We start from the raw sequence: 18,679 nt of genomic DNA, 5'->3' as shown, positions 1-18,679 counted from the left end.
TTATTAATGAATTTAAACCAATCACTTGTGTTGCGACAAGGAAGGGAGGTATACAGAAGATAGCCCTATTTGGTAAAAGACCGAGTCCATGTTATGGCAAGAACACATCAAATAAGCAAAGACAAACGACAGTCCATCATTACTTTAAGACATGAAGGTCAGTCACTAAGGAAAATATCTGCAAAGAAACATTACTGAAGGACACCAAAAAGTGCTCAGCATATGTGGGAACTCCTTCAAGACTGCTGGAAAGGCATTCCAGGTGAATCTGGTTGAGAGAATGCCAAGAGTGTGCAACTCTGTCATCAAGGCAGAGGGTGGCTATTTGAAGAATGTCAAATACAAAATACATTTGGATTTGTTTAACACTTTTTTGGTTACTACATGATTCCATATGTGTTATTTTATAGTTTCATGTCTTCACTATTATTCTACAATGTAGAAAATAGTAAAAATTAAGAAAAACCCTTTAATGAGTAGGCGTTCTAAAACCTTTGACCGATAGTGTACCCTCATATTTTTTGACTTTCTTCGCTTCCAGGCCCACGGGGAAGGGGTGGAATATGGAGGGTTGCTCTCTGTTCTCCGGGAGCAGGGCGGGAGGGTGGATCTATGTACCTTTTCAAGATCATCTGTGATATGAACACTTCTTCCCCTCTCTCTCCCAGGCTTTCTCTCTGGTATAGAAACATGCCCAGTTTAAAGATGACTTCTATGTGCCCTACGCTCAGTGGCTGGCTGAGGATGGAACAGAGAGGTGGGAGTGACGAGAGAATATACTTATCCCTATATGTTACAGGAGCTCAATGTTTGATGTTCCCAAATGGTATAGTAACTTTGCCAAGGCCATGTCTGTTGAAACTAGTTTTTTTTAAATCTCATTTTGTGCACCTTACATTGACCAGACATATCTCAGATCCTTCTGGAATCAGAACTATATCAACGTATCACAGAATACCACAGATGGCTAGAAGGCAATGTTAGTTCCTAACATGGGGTACATATGGAAACCATATAAAGGTTGGCCCGTGTAGTTTTTTACTACTTCCTCTGCACTGCTCTCTCTGTTTACTGTAAAACATGATCCACAGCTAGACAGACTGCTAACACTATTACATGCCATGCATGGTTCCAATCAGCACTACAACAAGAATTCCTAATTATGACTTGAAGAACTATAATCACCACATGGATTTACAATTAGGATCCCTGCATGCATATTTATCTACTGTACTGTATCCAATCGATCTTGCACAATATTCTTCTCTGTGTCTTGCTGTGGAGTATATAGTTGAACAGCCCTGGTTGTGTTTCAGTCTGGCAGTAATCTGGTGTTGTGCTGTCTGTATTGTGTTTTCGTAATGGTGTATTGTGTTACCACCACAGTGATTGGTATTGCCTTTAGGCCCTTGTAGTCTAGTAGCCTGGTAGTTCCTCACCTGGCTAAGGCTGACTGGCGACTGTAACTCCTCACAAACTCAAACGTGTGGTGTAACCGAGCTACATCACAGAGCTTTGTGGGCCCAGACCACAGCCCATGTTAATCATTGTTAGTGTAGTGTGTTTGGGGGAGGGTATGTGGTTTGTGTGTGTGCCTGTATAGTGTTCGTGTCCTTACACTAAGCAGCAGCAGCTGACTGTGGTTTTATCCGCCTGGCTGCACTGATAAATATTAGCTACTAATATGTCCTGACCTCCTGTACATCTAGCAGGACAGACAGGGTCACCCGAGGGGCTGTCTCCCTGAAGCTGGCTTTAATTAGCCACAGATAGCAGCATGAAGAATAGGACATATGTTTACTGGTGCTCTGCTTGCTAAGTGCCATGCTGTTTGACATTTGGGAGTGGGTTCGTTTAAGAAGACGTCTGTTTGTAGTTAGTGAAAATATTGTCTCGTATACGTTAAGTACAAATTGCCCTTGGCGTGTAGTAGCGAGAGAGAGAGAGTGTGTGATGCTGTTAAACTCTGGCAGACTGAGAATGAGACAGAGTAATGGGAAAGGTGTTGGCTCCTATAAGGTTGAATCTCAAGGAGATTTCTTAGACTTGTCAAAGCATATCTCTGTTGTTGCAATAGAAGCAGTGTTAAGGGCTGTCCAGACGGGAAGAAATGGGGTGGAGCGGAGTTCTCCAAAACAGAGCAGATTCCTATTTTTGCCACCTCTGCTTTTACGTGCACGATCACACCAATCACTCCGCCTGGATAGAATTCTGCCCGTACTGGCACCGTTGGAAATGTATGGGAAGCTCTGCCCCGCTTCATGTCCGGAAAGCCCTTTTAAAGGTAGACTCACGGAATGATGTTGCCATGAGCAGTAACGGAGATTTTGAGAGGAGCGAGATGCAACATTTCACACAGTATCTGTGCAGGTACACAGGTCTGCTTCACGCTGTGGAAAGCGTGGTAACCAGGGGACCAAAACCAGCAGAGAAGTTGAGCCTCACGCTTCAACGCTCTTAGTTGTTGTGGAAATTATCCCACTATGCTGTTTACTTTCTGCATCTACGTCATATTGCGTGATAAGTCTACCTTTAAGCGCCACTCAAGCTCGCTTTTCCTCCTCCATCGCTACAATTAAGTCTCTTCACTTCCTTCTCTCCTCCCCCCACAGCATTCCACAAGGCGGGCGGACAGAGTGATGCTGTGAAGGTGTTGAAGCAGCTTACCCACAATGCCGTGGTGAAGAGCAGGTTTAATGAGGCTGCGTATTATTACTGGATACGGTCTATGCAGTGTTTGGACATCACTAGGGGTAAGGGAGTCTACCTAGTGAAAGTCTTCACATTTTCCTGCCTCAAAATTACCTTTAAAAAGGGGGGATGAACAGAAAATTAGGAGAGGAAGGAGTAGACGCTGAAGAAATTCAGGCATTTCCGCAGCTGGCTGAGCGCTACCATGTTTACCGCTCTATACAGCGTTACACTGTAAGATGCTCACCATGCCTAAAGGTAGAGTAGAGCCCAGTAAGTACAGTTAAGAGTGGGTTAAGGTTGAGTTAAGAAAAGCTAAGAAGTTAAGAATAACAGGTTTGAGAAAGTTGAGAATGGTAGCTTGCATTACGGCCAGACAAAAACTGTGAAGGCTAAATTCCCTTCAGTTCCTTAGTTGAAATACAAAATGCTTTTGGAATCCATTCCAATTCAGCAATATACTGCTGCAAAGCATAAGTTGGTTAGATATACAGAGCAAAGCCATCAATGAGAGAACATTCCTGGAGATTCTGTCGACAACAGCCCCGATGACCATTGCTTTACTACAACCCAACTCATGTCAACCATGACGTCAACTCTCTGAACCCACTATGACCTCTGTTTCTATAGTAACCAGTTAATTAAATTATAATTTATTATGATAACCCCTCCCACCAGCACCCCTTCTTGAGGGGTACACTATATATACAAAAGTATGTGGGACACCCCTTTAAATGATTGGTTTCGACTATTCAACCACACCCGTTGCTGACAGGTGTATAAAATCGAGCATAATCTCCATAGACAAACATTGGCAGTAGAATGGCCTTACTGAAGAGCTCAGTGACTTTCAATGTGGCACCGTCATAGGATACCACCTTTCCAACAAGTCAGATCGTCAAAGCTGCCCCGGTCAACTTTTTAAGTGCTGGTATTGTGAAGTGGAAACGTCCTAGGAGCAACAATGGCTCAGCTGTGAAGTGGTAGGCCACACAAGCTCACAGAATAGGACAGACAAGTGCTGAAGCGCTTAAAAATCGCCTGTCCTCAGTTGCAACACTCACTACAGAGTTCCAAACTGCCTCTTGAAGCAGCATCAGCATAAGAACTGTTCATCTGGAGCTTCATCGAATGGGTTTCCATGGCCCACGCACACACACACAAGCCTATCACCGTGCGCAATGCCAAGCGTCAGCTAGAGTTGTGTAAAGCTCACCGCCATTGGACTCTGGAGCAGTGGAAACGCGTTCTCTGAAGTGATTAATCACGTTTCACCATCTGGCAGTCTGACGGACGAATCTGGGTTTGGCGGATGACTTCAACCCCATCGAACACCTTTGGGCTGAATTGGAAAGCCGACTGCAAGGCCCATGATTTTGGAGATGTTCGACGAGCAGGTGTCCACATACTTTTGGTCATGTAGTGTATGTCTGATTATAAGCACCCTGTCCCTTTTAGGCTGGTATGCAGTGGCTTAACTATCCCTGGCCTGTGTCAGTGTGCTCTCTCTCTCTCTGTTTGTTTTTACAGTACTCTACCCTGGTCACACCCCTGAAATAAGGAACCCCTGTGATTGAATCCAGAGCAGGAACCTTATAGATCTCACTTTAACTCTCCCAGCCAAAGGGCTTTGATGAGCCACCAAACACTGCGGGAGCTAGCTGGCGCTACACACTAATAAACACACCCTGCCTCTTAACCTAGCCCATGTGAGCAAAGTGCTCTGTGCTGTGAAGGGAGGATGTGGCGCAGCTCAGACTATTCTTTATCTTCAGACTAGTGTTTAAGGCAGGAGAGCGAGGAAGAGAAAAGAAGTGGAGGGCAAGGGAGGAAGAGAGGAGCAAAAGGGGCAGAGACGGAGTCGTGGTGCCTCTGTGTCCTTACAGAGATGCCCAAAGATGTGTGTATCTGATGGATGTTGTGTGCCTTCTGTCTCTCTCTGCCCCCTTTCCCTGCCGCCCATTCTTACATTTTAGTCATTTAGCAGATGCTCTTATCCCGAGCAACTTACAGTTATTGCATTCATCTTAAGAAAGCTAGGTGGGACAACCACATAGTAAGTCCACCTTTCCTCAATAAAGTAGCTATCAGCAAAGTCAGAGCTAGAAGGGGGGGGTCAAGTGCAAATGTGAGGAGGGGAATTATTTAAAATACTCTTTGAAGAAGTAGGGTTTCAGGTGCTTTCGTGAGATGGAAGATTCAGATGGAAGCTGGCTCTACCATTGGGGTGCCAGAGAAGAGATTGCACTGGGCTGAGCAGAAGCTGCCCTCCCTTAGGGGTGGGAGGGCCAAGAGACCAGAGGTGGCAGAACGGAGTGCTCGGTTTGGGTTGTAGGGTTTGTGCATAGCCTAAAGGTAGGGAGGGGCAGTTCCTCTTGCTGCTCTGTAGGTAAGCATCATGGTCTTGTAGTGGAAGTGCTCTTCGACTGGAAGCCAGTGGAGGAGCGGGATGACATGGGAGAACTTGAAAAGGTTGAAAACCAAGCGGGCTGCAGCACTCTGGATAAGTTGCAGGGGTTTGATGGGGCGAGTTGCAGTACTCCAGACGGGACATGACAAGTGCCTGGATTAGGAACTGCGCCGCTTCCTGTGTGAGGTAGGGTCGTACTCTACGGATGTTGTAGAGCATGACCTGCAGGAGTGAGTCACTGCTTTGATGTTTGCAGAGAACGATAGGGTGTTGTCCAGGGTCACGCCAAGGTTCTTTGCACTCTAGGAGGGAAACACTGTGGACTTTTCAATCATGATGGAGATGTCTTTGAGCAGGCCTTCCCCTGGAGGAAGAGTAGCTCCGTCTTGTCGAGCTTCCTGCTTCCTTTCCCGCCCTCTATTTCCCTCCTCTCTCCCTTCTCCTCTCTCCAGGATGAACCCTTCAGCTCTCATATACCTGAGACGCTCTTTAACATCTGCATCCTGCACAATCTCACCAAGGATGTACCACTGGGCATTACTAAAGTGTATCCTTCCAATGTGGGGCCTACTTCTGCGACTTGTGTTGCAACGGTCTAAAGCAGAAGGCCAAATCCATGTGTCAAATGTCACCTTTAAATGTTTTGTTTTAGTTGATGCACAGAGAGGGAGAAGGTAAAGTAGAAAAAGAGAGAGAGTGTTGGTGCCAGTGAACAAACAGATTAGAGGAAACAGCCCAGCGCAGCCAAGAGATGGGCAGGAAGAGAAGACGCCAGGAAGAGGCACATCCTCACTAACCAAAACAAACCCACTGATTACCACACACACACACACACACACACACACACACACACACACACACGCCAGGAAGAGGATGTGCCTCTTCCTGGCCATCTCCCTTTATACTTCACTTGGTTTCCTTTAATCTGTTTGTTCACTGGCACCAACACTCTCTCTCTTTTTTCTACTCTTTTCTACTTTTACCATCCTCTCTGGTGCCGCTTGGAAAACTTTGAACTGGGATATATGAGTTTAGCGGACTGTGGACGGAATAACATGGCACAATGTCATGGAAAACACTGCTAAACAACACACAACAGGAGGAGATGAATTGATTAACAATTCCAATACTGACGCTTGGACAGAGGAGAGGAGAGCTGTTGGAGCTAGTAGATGAATATCAGTTATAGGGCTTCTGCAGCTGCAAGTCATTGACCTAGTGTTGCCTTTCTTAGAGGTCCCTCAGTGCACAACCATCTTCATCTATACAAACAGGCAGCAATTTCCTCTGCTCAAACACACACATGCAAGGATGAATACACAAACACTTACAAGTATAAATTCCTCTACTCACAGCACTTTTAAACAAAAAGCCAAGGTAGTTATTTTAGAGAGGATCAGTACACCCATCACAGAGCAAAACAGAGTATTGACTGGGGCTTGTGGTTGCTGGCAACAATGGCTATGCTTAGCATACATACACAGCTCTGATGAGTGTACAGTATGTACTATCAATTGCGTGCCCAGTTCTGTCTTGATCTACACTTCCTGTTCTGGAGTTCTGAAAAAGTTTCCAGTAGGCACTGATTTAAGTTCAGTTTTCCATTTCCTAGCCTAATAGTTAGGGTATAATTTGAAGAGGGTATGTTGACCCCAGATCTGTTGCTAAGGGCAATTTCTACCTGTAGCACCTTGTTGTCCTTGATGGTGGGTCTCAGTAACACTCTGTATGCATTGGCTAAGCAGAGCAGAACCCCGGGAGAGTTTGAGCTGCCAGACCCTCTCGCTTCCAGGAGACCATGGACCTGGGTAGCCTTACCGTCTGCTCCAAACCACTTCAACCAGGTGTGTGTGTCTTTGCATGCGTGCACACCAGGGTTTCTGATAGGAAAATGTGGCGCCGGACAACGTGACCGGTAAGATTTTAATTTACCGGCCCTTTGAGAAATTTACTGGACCCATATGCTTTGGGGTGCTTCACAGAACATGTAACTCATGCAGCCAATAATGCAATTTTGGGGAAACACAAACATTCTGCGCAAATATAGCAATTACAAATGTGACAAAGATTAAAATCTCTGTTAGAAACTTAGAAAGAGGGGGGAACTAAAGATGCAACATCTAGGTTGGGTTGTATATATGACTAGAATTGTGCCTTTGGCTTCTGGACAACAAAATAAAGTTGACATGAAAACCAATAGAACAGGAGAGAAATGGCATAGTGATACCTGTGTTTGTGACCACCATTTGCCTCATGCAGCGCTACACATCTCCTTTGCATAGAGTTGATCAGGCTGTTGATTATGGCCTGTGTAATGTTGCCTCACTCCTCTTCAATGGCTGTGCGAAGTAGTTATATATTGGCGGAAACTGAAACACGCTGTTGTACATGTCGATCTAGAGCATCCCAAACATGCTCAATGGGTGACATGTCTGGTGAGTATGCAGGCCATGGAAAAACTGGGACATTTTCAGCTTTCAGGAATTGTGTACAGATCCTTGCGACATGGGGCTGTGCATTATCAGACTGAAACATCAGGTGATGGCGACGGACAAATGGCATGACAATGGGCCTCAGGTTCTCGTCACAGTATCTCTGAGCATTCAAATTGCCATAGATAAAATGCAAATGTGTTTGTGGTCCGTAGCTTATGCCTGCCTATACCATAACCCCACCACCACCATGGAGCACTCTGTTTACAATGTTGACATCAGCAAACAGCTCACCCAACAACGCCATACACGTGGTCTGCGGTTGTGTACAACGATGTTGGAGGCGGCTTATGGTAGAGAAATTAACACAAAATTCTCTGGCAACAGCTCTGGTGGACATTCCTGCAGTCAGCATGGCAATTGCAGACATCTGTGGCATTGTGTTGTGTGACAAAACTGCACATTTTAGAGTGGCATTTTATTGTCCCCAGCACAAGGTGTGCCTGTGTAATGATGCTGTTTAATCAACTTCTTGAAATGCCACACCCATCAGGATTATCTTGGCAAAGGAGAAATGCTCATTCATAGGGATTTAAACAAATTTGTGCCCAACATTTGAGAAAAAGAACCTTTTTGTGCATATGGAACATTTCTGGGATCTTTAATTTCAGCTCATGAAATTTAGGACCAACACTTTGCATAATATAATCACTCCTATACTGAAATACTTCACCAGAAAGCATGACTTATCCACAGTGGAATCGAAGATAAATAGCCTCTTTAAATCATTTAGCACACACTTTTATCCAGAGTGACTTACAGGAACAATTAGTGTTGACTGCCTTGCTCAAGGGCACATCGACAGATTTTTCACCTAGTCTGCTCAGGGATTCAAACCAGCAGCCTTTCAGTTATTGGCTCAACGCTCTTAACTGCTAGGCTACCTGCCACCCTATGAGCATGTCTGATTTCTCTGTCCTGATAATGTTGAGGGGGCGTGCGAACATGAGTATGCATAAGAAGTACCTGGCCTGCTGCACAGAAATGTAGGAAAGTGATTCCATTTTTTTTTACATGCAAATTCGACTAATAATATATTAAAACTATAGTTCCTCACAGTAAGCTATTTATACATCTTTCTTACAATCTCCCCCTCGATAATCACCAATCCTTATTGTAAAAGATGGAAGTTATTGCTACATTGGCCTATAGGCTATGAGTTCCATGTGCTCATTTCTTTAGCCGCCAATGGATCCCGGTGTATCAGTGTGCCAATATGGCAGAGGCTGGTGATCTCGCTTTAATTGACTTTGAACTTTTTATGATGAACCGCGTGACAATGATTTTGAGAAACTAAAATGTTATTATTGAAATTAATCTGTTCCAAGAAAAAGCACATATGAAAATCATAACTGGCACGCAGAATTGTAGATATGGTAGAATGATTTGTATGCTTCCCCAAGCTTGAAACTCACGCACCGCCTATGAAGTCTTAATAAAATAATTGCCTTCATGGTCAGATTTTGCCCATAGACATGCGTCATAATATGAAATAAAACATTCCGGTTTCAAACAATTAAGTATGTTTTTAAAATGGATACTGCCTTCAGCTCACATTGTAAAGTTGTGGGTGAAGCGCGTATAGCCTGTTGCCTATGCTTGAATGGTGAACGGGAGACCGCTTAAATTACCAGTTGAGAAATAAAAATAGTAGCTCTTTTTAATCGTGCACCCAAACAGTTTTACAACACAATTGCATTTAGAATTGTTGCGTAATGAATGTACTTATAAAAGCACATGTTTTACTCCAGCAGCAAGGAGTTGCAGGAGAAATCCCTCACAAAATAACCGCTGTATGTTTTGCACGTGATAGTTTTGTTGGATAAATAAAATACACACAGGCCAATTTAATTCCACTAAATTATGCAATTTATAGACCTTACAAATCATGTTAAACACACAGTGAATCCATACAACTTACTATGTGACTTGTTAAGCAAATTTTTACTCCTGTACTTAGGCTTGCCATAACAAAATGGTTACTTATTTACTCAAAACATTTTAGCTTTAAACATTTCGAAAAACATAATTCCACTTTGACATTATGGGGTAAAGCCAGTGAGAAAAAAAATCTCAATTTAACCCATTTTAAATTCAAGCTGTAAAATGACAAAATGTGGAAAAGGTAAAGGTGTGTGAATACTTTCTGAAGGCACTTTTTTTTTTTTTTTTTTTTGTGGAGTGTGTATCTTATACGTTTGTGTATATTCACAAAGGTGTGTATGTGTGTAACCCAGGACCTGATCTCCATGTATTACGGCTGCTCCACCAACAACCCCCTGCTGGACAGCCAGGGCAGTGTGTGTATCAACTGCAAACAGCCCTTGATCTACACGGCATCGTCATACGGTAGGTTGACACCCGTCTCTTTGTGATTGATGTTTGGTTCCAAGGTGTGTTATTAATGTGTCACTGTACTGTAAAGGTCCTACCTCTGTCGCAGTTCTACCTGGACGAGGGTATTGGTGTTGAGGAGGCTGTGTCTGTCATTGCCCTGGAGGTCCCTCGCATCGACAGGATTTTTTTCTCTCGCATCGACAGGAATGCCGCAGTAGGGGTATCCATTACCTTATGCACTAAAATCAACACATTTCTCATGATTTCTCATTTCTCACATTTCTCATTCGTACACGTTTCCATACATACACACATTACATACAGTATGTGTACGTGTCAGTGCTGAGGTGTGTGTTCTGAGAAGGTAGTAATCCAAGTATTTCTTGGCACTTATTTAATTTCTGCCGAGCAGCATAAGCTGTCAGGCCTAAGTCATCTTAGCGGTGAGAGTTAATAGGGTTAGAGGGAATCTTCTCTCTCAGTTTAATGACACTAACACCTCAGAGACTTCTCTGTCTGGGATTAACCTGCCTGCCACAAGGGCACGGTGGCCACGGCTTTTCCTAGAAACCACATGCTGACTAACTCACTGACTGACCTTTAGTAGTCTACTCTCTCCGTCACTCTTACTGGCTGAGCTCTGAGGGTGAAATGTTGTGCATTTCAGTGTTTTTGTTTTTTCTTTGGTGTTAAAATGCTCAAAGTGGTGGCATGGGTCTGTTAATGGTGTATGGCTTAAATGTGTGTAAGAAAGCAGGGAGCAGAAGTATTGTGCACATCTACGAGTGAGTCCTTAACGGTGTCAGAATCCCGGTCCCTGAAGCTGGATGATGGCACGGAAGACACAAAGGAGGACATCTTCATGGCCAAACTCAGCTTTGAGTTGAGGAGGGAGGGACAGAAAGAGGGAAGGATATGGGAAGTAAGGAGAGTGTAGGAGAGATGGACAAGTGGAAGAGGTAAGGAGTGAGAGGCTGGTTAGAAAGGTGGAAGAGAGGGAGGAGAGAAACTAACAGGAGAGTATGAATGGAAAGACTCAGTTTCCCTTTACAGCAGGGTGGGTCTGACTATGTCCCAGTGGTGGTGAGTCGCTCTGTGCTGAGGTCTATGAGCAGCAGGGATGTCCTGCTCAAGCCCTGGCCTAAACCCCTTCAGTGAGAGTACTACCGCTCCTTACTGCCTGCTGTCAGCATCAATATGTGCCGCTCCTGGTTCCAGGTACTAAATAGATGGAACACACACACACAGAATTGCACTTCATGCCCCCTCATCCCTTTTACACACACACCCAGGTGCAGAATAGGGAGGTGCATTTTTTTCTAATCATTAAAATATTACACAGTACATGCTCACACACACCGTGGCACTCCATAGCCCTCTGGCAGAATCTCAGAATGAACTCTCTCTAGCTTTTATTTTTCACTCTAATCTAGATGTTCCACAGTGAAGACTATAAGCTGCCAGAGCTTCAGCTTAACTGCTCTCTCTACTGCTGACTGCCGATCGATGAACCCAACTGACCTCCGGAAACTGGTTTAGAATCACTTAATCCATCTCCCAGTTTATTAATATATTTTATCAACATTTCTACTTGGTTATAATCCAGCCAATAAATATTTATGTTCGATTGTATGCTGATCTGGAATCAGTTACATGGCTTTCATCGAAAGTCCAGTCTGATTGAAAAAGGAGTTGGAGTCAGTTTCTCTCTTGCTCTTCTGAGGAATATTCCGCCCATATGCTCACACCCGATCAGAAATACAGTGTAGACATTGTTAATGTTGTAAATGACTATTGTACCTGGAAACTGCAGATTTTTTAATGGAATATCTACATAGGTGTACAGAGGCCCATTATCAGCAACCATCACTCCTGTGTTCCAATGGCACGTTGTGTTAGCACAGCTGAAAACTATTGTGCTGATAAAAAGTAGCAATAAAACTGGCCTTTAGACTAGTTGAGTATCTGGAGCGTCAGCTTTTGTGGGTTTGATTATAGGCTAAAAATGGCCAGAAACAAAGACCTTTCTTCTGAAACTTGCCAGTCTATTCTTGTTCTGAGAAATGAAGGCTATTCCATGTGAGAAATTGCCAAGAAACTGAAGATCTGGTACAACGCTGTGTACTACTCCCTTCACCGAACAGCGCAAACTGGCGCTAACCAGAATAGAAAGAAGAGTGGGAGGCCCCGGTGCACAACTGAGCAAGAGGACAAGTACATTAGAGTGTCTAGTTTGAGAAACAGATGCCTCACAAGTCCTCAACTGGCAGCTTCATTAAATAGTACCCGCAAAACACCAGTCTCAACGTCAACAGTGATGAGGCGACTCCGCGATCCCGGCCTTGTTAAATGTTAAATGTTGAGGGGCGGTAGGTAGCATAGTAGTTAGAGCGTTGGGCCAGTAACTGAAAGGTTGCTAGCTCGAATCCCCGAGCTGACAAGGTAAAAATCCCTAAACAAGGCAGTTAACCTAGGCCGTCATTGTAAATAAGAATATATTCTTAACTGACTTAACTGATATATTCTTAACTGTATTTCTGATCAATTTGATGTTATTTTAATGGACATAAAATGTGCTTTTCTTTCAAAAACAGGGAGATTTCTAAGTGACCCTAAACTTATGAATGGTAGTGTACGTTATTTGAGTGACGAGGTTATGACGATCATTATAGTCCGTAACAAAAGTGCGTCTTTAGCCGATCAACCCAATAGGATTAACAGGATCAGATTACACAGAGCCTCTCACACAGATTTACACCAACAGGGAATGTAGACAGTCCATGAAATAACTGTCTGGAACATGATATATAGAAAAAGGTTTGACATGTCGGTCTGCACTAGCAGACTGGTACAGTAGCCCCTTGACATCTAGGATAATGTAAATCTCTGATGACACCATGTTTCCTAGTGCACTACTTTTTGCCAGAGTCATATGTGCTATTTGAGAAGAAGTCTATAAATTGCATTGGTCTTCGTCAGCCTCCTGTAGTAACACTCTCTCCTTTGCAAACTTGTTTATGACACACTTGTGATGATGAAATCATCAGAGGATAACCCTCGAGTATACAGTATATGTCCTAGATGTTTTTCTCATGAATTACTGTGTGTGTGTCCTAAATCTGCCTATGCTGACACCATGCTGAGTTCCATGCACGTCCCTAATCCTAAGAGAGAAGCTCTTAAAAGGGTCTGTGCCTGCCTCGGGGGGGCAGAGCACACCACTTCTCATCACCAGGATCTATTTCCTCCATCTATCTATCCAACCTTCCAGCTAGAAATAGCTCCTCTCATAGAAGGCATAGTGCTTTCTCTTTCCTCTCTCCAAATACCAGAGAGGATAGAGAAAGACACAAACTCCTGTAGAGACACATAGACAAACAGAAACACACACAAACACACACCCCAACAGCCGTCGCCATGAACGGCACAGAGGGCCCAAACTTCTACGTGCCCATGTCTAACAAGACAGGGGTGGTGAGGAGCCCCTTTGAGCACCCTCAGTACTACCTAGCTCCACCCTGGAAGTACTCGCTCCTCGCTGCCTACATGATCTTTCTCATCATCACAGCCTTCCCCGTCAACTTCCTTACGCTCTATGTCACGGTGCAGCACAAGAAGCTACGGACCCCCTTGAACTACATCCTGTTGAATCTGGCTGTGGCTGACCTCTTCATGGTGGTGGGAGGCTTCACTGTGACTCTGGCAACAGCCCTACAGGGATACTTCTTCCTGGGGGTCACCGGCTGTAACGTTGAAGGATTCTTTGCCACTATGGGAGGTAAGTCACGGTGGAGCCTTAGGTTAGGTAGAAGTTGTCGCAAGCTACAGGATAAGATATGTTTGTTCCCATAATGGTTATGGTTAGGCTATGGGGAATTTGATTTTAGATCTGTGGTTAAGAGGATCTTTTACCTAAAGGGGTGCCCAACTTTTTTCAGGTGTCACCTCAATGTACCTTGAACTCAATGAGTTTAATGTAAGGAGATACAGAACACTAGGGTTAAGTGCCTTGCTCCACTAGGCTACCTGCCGCCCTATAATATGTATATTTGCACCTCTTTTACACACCTGTGTTCTGTGACTGGGGGGGTGGGGGAAAGGTATTTAATAACTGCAGATGTATAGACCTTATATAATGAATACATTAAGCTCTGTGTTGAAGTAGGACCTACGGTAGTTATCATATCAATATAAATGAGATCATATAACTGTATGAAAACGTATACACTGTTAAGTTTTCTGCCTGTGTCCAATATTCCTTAACTGTCTGAATAGTTTCTGCACATGAGCATTTATACTGTGTATGTCTCGCTAACATGCTGTGTCTCTCTCAGGGGAGATCGCCCTTTGGTCTCTGGTGGTATTGGCCATCGAGCGCTATATCGTGGTGTGTAAACCAATGACCAACTTCCGCTTCAATGAGAGGCACGCCATTGTGGGCGTGGCCTTCACCTGGATCATGTCTCTCACCTGTGCTCTACCTCCATTGTGTGGCTGGTCCAGGTAGGTAACCCTCTAAATACCCTCCAAATAGCATCTCCTACTAGTCTACCTTAAACGTCACCTTAAGAGCAGGGAATGGGCTGATGGCTGGTAGACCTCAGGGGCAATACTTCTGTATATTACATTTCCAAACAAAAATATGAGGTGAATGTTTGTAGGTACATCCCAGAGGGCATGCAGTGTTCCTGTGGGATTGACTACTACACCCCGACGCCTGAGCTGGGAAACACCTCCTTTGTCATCTACATGTTCACCCTCCACTTCTCCATCCCACTGGTCATCATCGGCTTCTGCTACGGCCGTCTGCTCTGCACCGTCCGCGCGGTACGACCACACACACGGTCACTGAGTACCGGTAAACACACAGGACTAATATATCTCCAGTTAGGGCTCATATCAAAGCACTCTGTGTGTGTCTGTCCATTCAGGCGGCAGCCCTGCAGCAGGAGTCAGAGACCACTCAGAGGGCAGAGAAGGAAGTGACCCGTATGGTGATCGTCATGGTCATCTCGTATCTGGTGTGCTGGATGCCCTATGCCACTGTGGCCTGGTACATTTTTGCCAATCAGGGCACCAACTTTGGCCCTGTCATGATGACCATCCCAGCCTTCTTTGCCAAGAGTGCTGCCCTCTACAACCCAATAATCTACATTCTACTCAACAGACAGGTAACCCCAAGCAGAGTGTGTGTGTGTGTGTATGTCTACATAAAGCGGACATAGATAGACGTGTGTGTGAAAAACCTTCCCTCTCCTCCCTTCTCCAGTTCAGGAACTGCATGTTGACCATAGTGTGTTGCGGGAAGAACCCATTCGGTGAGGAGGAGACCTCCACCGCCTCCTCCAAAACACAGGCCTCCTCCATCTCCGCCAGCCAGGTGGCTCCTGCCTGACCTATGACCCATAAAGCCTGACTCCTTACCTGTCCCAGCCCATCTGTGGACCCACCGCCAAGCAGCAGCCTCCGATAGGCCAATTTTCTCGATTTACCTCTGTCTGCACTGCATGGGTGTGCCTGTTGTACCTGTACATATATCCCTCAATGTGACCAAAGCATAACAAACCAAGAAACAGTGCTTAGTTGGCTTCATCAATCGTTTACTGGAGTTGGTAGAAGTTGCCTCAAACCACTGATTATTTTACTCCCCTTTTAAAGGTTATGGTTAGGAATAGGGGTTGCATTGTCTGATACCAGGCCTGTGGTTAGTGCATCTTGACTTCTACCTCAAGCACTTTAAGCAGCACCTCTGGGTGTCATTTTGGTGGCTGTCCAACTAAACACGTTCCATGGGCTCCCCTCCCATTAAAACACATACAATCATTTAGTGTTGAAGTGAAACCTTCAAATGCCACAATATTTAAAAAAAACTACGCCAACTTTTGTTTACATAATTGTTCAGCTTATGCCCCTTAAATACACTTTAAAGTATCCATTTTTTAAATTAACACTTAGGGTAAAATACGTTTTAAATTGGTTTAGATTGTGCCTACCATAAAGCATTGAGGAGAGCTCTCCCCTGGTTTCGGTGTCTTTCCCATGATGAGGCTGAACGGGTTAGTTCTTAACACTTGGCTCGGAAAAGGTCCTGAATGTAAACAAATGGACCTGCATAGAACCTCTGCAGAAAGAAGACACCTCCTGAGAGTGTGTGTGTTAGTGTGCGTGTGTGTATGCGTGTATGTTCAAAAGCTCTGGAGACAGGACTAGTGTTAATAATGTAAAGATTAGGATGTTGTACGTGACGTGGAAATAGTTCTTAAATGTCCTGGAATAAAAATGACGATAAAAATATGAGACCTTTCTTTTTCATAGCTGTTTCTTTCATATGGAAGCATTTACAGTACTAGCCTTTCAGAAAAAGTCCAGATGCCCATTGGGTTGTTGGGTGGTATGCACAACCAATCAAGACAGCACAAACAAAACACTACAGTACATTGCTGCCCTGTGGTTTAAAAATGTCACTTTGCTGAACATTTCTCAGTTTACATAGGACCAGGGCCTAGATTCAGTCAGATCAAGTATTAACTGGCGATAGCAGACACCCGCATAGCAGATGTTTTGGCAATGTAAGAGGTGAAACTGCTAGAGCTGTCAAATCGGTGAGCAGCTGCTCTTGCGATCGTTGCCATGAAAGCCAAAGCGCTAGAAGTTCAGAATGAGAAAATATAGGCTATATAGAAATAATTATGCTCAAATGTATAAATCATCCAATGAAATCATGAGCATTTCTATCATCCCAATCCAGGTGTAGATTATATCTCACATTCCAGTGTTCAAACTTGTAAATAAGGCTGCATGGGATTTTCGTTAATGCAACTACGTGCAGCCAATGGCAATGTCCGCTTTAGGTATAATGCCAGGAGCCACAGCTCGAACTCAGTTCCTATACCGCCAAAACAACCGCTATGCGGATGTTGGCTAAAGCGGATTTGATTGAGTCGAGCCCTTGTTATTGATGAAAACAGGAATTGAAATATGATTACGAAACTGACATTTCACAACATTTTATACTATATTAAAGCTTTGTAATAGCATTTACTTTCACAAACTCTGACAATAGACACAAGTCATTTTGGCATCACAAGTACAGTCATGTCAAACAGTTCTTCCTCTTTGATTAACTGAAGGTCATAGTTCTACTCTAAATTTCCCGCTTGGTCATAATCAATCTTCGTTCTCAGTCACTTCCAAAACAGATCAACCTGTCTTCACAAGAACACATCCAATGTAATTATATAGAGTCCAGTCTCTTTGCAAGCAGGTCTGGCACATGAAACGTCACCTAAATAAATCACCTAATTATACTCTCTACTCCTCCATAACCCATCACCAACTTGCAAAGCCCATTGGGACTTGTAGTTCAAAGCACCGGTAGAGTTTTTTGCCCATTCCACCAATCAAACCTGAGAACAGTGCAGGTTATAAGAAGATGGTTTCTCATTCACATATCATTGAACAGGCCACTCAGAAAGCATTATAACTCAGCTATAAATATTGCTATAGACATTTATCATACAGTACAGTGCATCATTGGCTCATCCCCCTAGAAAAAGGGGGTCAGTGCGTAAGATGGTTGCCGGGGATCCAGGTCCCAGAGGCGGTGACGTCATCCAGAATGAGGTCCATCTCCAAGTGCCTCCTCTAACTCCACTATGCTTCAGGTCAAAGCAGTGTGAAACCAGAGTGAGATTTAAGCCAGGTGTGAATAAGCAGGAAACCAGCTTGGGGTTATATCCATGTGTGAATAGAAGAGTCAACACAGTCAAAGGGATGATCCAGAGATTCTATATTTGATATAAGGGACGTGGGTATCAATTCCTCGGTATCTAAAGCAATTGCTCAATACAAGGTACGTTTCTTAGGACATTTCTTAATCCATGGTACAGTGCTCCCAATCAGGTTTCTGAGGCAGTCTTGCGTTAGGGGTGGTACAGTAAAGCTGAGATCTCTTCCAGTCTTAAAGCAAAACCTTTCTTAAAGCAAAGAGTTCCTTTCTGTCTTTGGGCTCTATAAACAGAAGGGATATGTGGAGGGTAGACGGACTGGGGGTTTCCTAGGTCCTTGGACCCCGGGTAGGGTGGAGGCAGCCAGGGGGAATAGGCTGGAATCTGGGTGGAGGGAGACTCAGGCCTCACTGCTGCACTCATAGATGTTGTCCTCCACCAGAGCAATGACCTGCTCAAACTTGTGGTGCAGCTGAGTACGCTTCGCTGTGGGGTTGGACTCAAGAGCACTCACCACCTAACAGAGAGAGAGGGAGAAGGAGAGCGAGAAAGAAACAGTTCAGACAATGGCCAAGTGAGCAACCTTACAACACGTATCTACCCACAGTTAGAGAATGAGAGAGAGAGAGAGAAATAGAGAGACTCATTTCAGTAACCCTCAAGTGTTCATGCATTCTGCAGCACAAGACAGAAACTCAACCACCTGCCCAGACAGAGAAAGAGTACTTCAGCAGTTCTTCAGCCTTCATGCATGGCTCTCTCCCCACAAGAGCCTTTACTGTTCACATACAGTGGGGCAAAAAAGTATTTAGTCAGCCACCAATTGTGCATGTTCTCCCACTTAAAAAGATGAGAGAGGCCTGTAATTTTCATCATAGGGACACTTCGACTATGACAGACAAAATTAGAAAAAAAAATCCAGAAAATCACATTGTAGGATCTTTTATGAATTTATTTGCAAATTATGGTGGAAAATAAGTATTTGGTCAATAACAAAAGTTTATCTCAATACTTTGTTATAT

At 44.1% G+C, this 18,679-nt stretch overlaps 2 protein-coding genes across 2 annotated transcripts in view; one reads left to right on the top strand and one right to left on the bottom strand.

Moving 5' to 3' along the window:
• The first annotated feature begins 9,755 nt into the window (after nt 1-9,755).
• Nucleotides 9,756-16,223, top strand: LOC109907744 (rhodopsin-like). Its single transcript, XM_020505910.2, has 5 exons — nt 9,756-13,708; nt 14,265-14,433; nt 14,592-14,757; nt 14,862-15,101; nt 15,200-16,223. The coding sequence occupies exons 1-5, from the start codon at nt 13,348-13,350 to the stop codon at nt 15,323-15,325; spliced, it is 1,062 nt and encodes a 353-aa protein (XP_020361499.1). The 5' UTR covers nt 9,756-13,347; the 3' UTR covers nt 15,326-16,223.
• Nucleotides 15,514-18,679, bottom strand: part of LOC109907746 (plexin-D1) — a 106,549-nt gene continuing 103,383 nt past the window's right edge. The window contains exon 36 of the mRNA XM_031793917.1: nt 15,514-18,174. Coding sequence (XP_031649777.1) covers nt 18,058-18,174 — 117 coding nt within the window. The 3' untranslated portion in view covers nt 15,514-18,057. The remainder of the gene's footprint in view (nt 18,175-18,679) is intronic.

Source organism: Oncorhynchus kisutch, linkage group LG17 (genome assembly GCF_002021735.2).
Source record: "Oncorhynchus kisutch isolate 150728-3 linkage group LG17, Okis_V2, whole genome shotgun sequence".
NCBI lineage: Eukaryota > Metazoa > Chordata > Actinopteri > Salmoniformes > Salmonidae > Oncorhynchus > Oncorhynchus kisutch.
The sequence above is the reverse complement of the archived record's forward strand: the minus strand, read 5'-3'. Positions and strand labels throughout refer to the sequence as shown.

What these genes read in the sequence shown, in the direction of transcription:
- LOC109907744 (XM_020505910.2), top strand. Translation starts at nt 13,348, where the DNA reads ATGAACGGCACAGAGGGCCCAAACTTCTACGTGCCCATGTCTAACAAG. An exon ending in ATTCTTTGCCACTATGGGAG is followed by an intron (nt 13,709 to 14,264) that starts GTAAGTCACGGT and finishes TGTCTCTCTCAG; the next exon opens with GGGAGATCGCCCTTTGGTCT. An exon ending in TGCTCTGCACCGTCCGCGCG is followed by an intron (nt 14,758 to 14,861) that starts GTACGACCACAC and finishes CTGTCCATTCAG; the next exon opens with GCGGCAGCCCTGCAGCAGGA.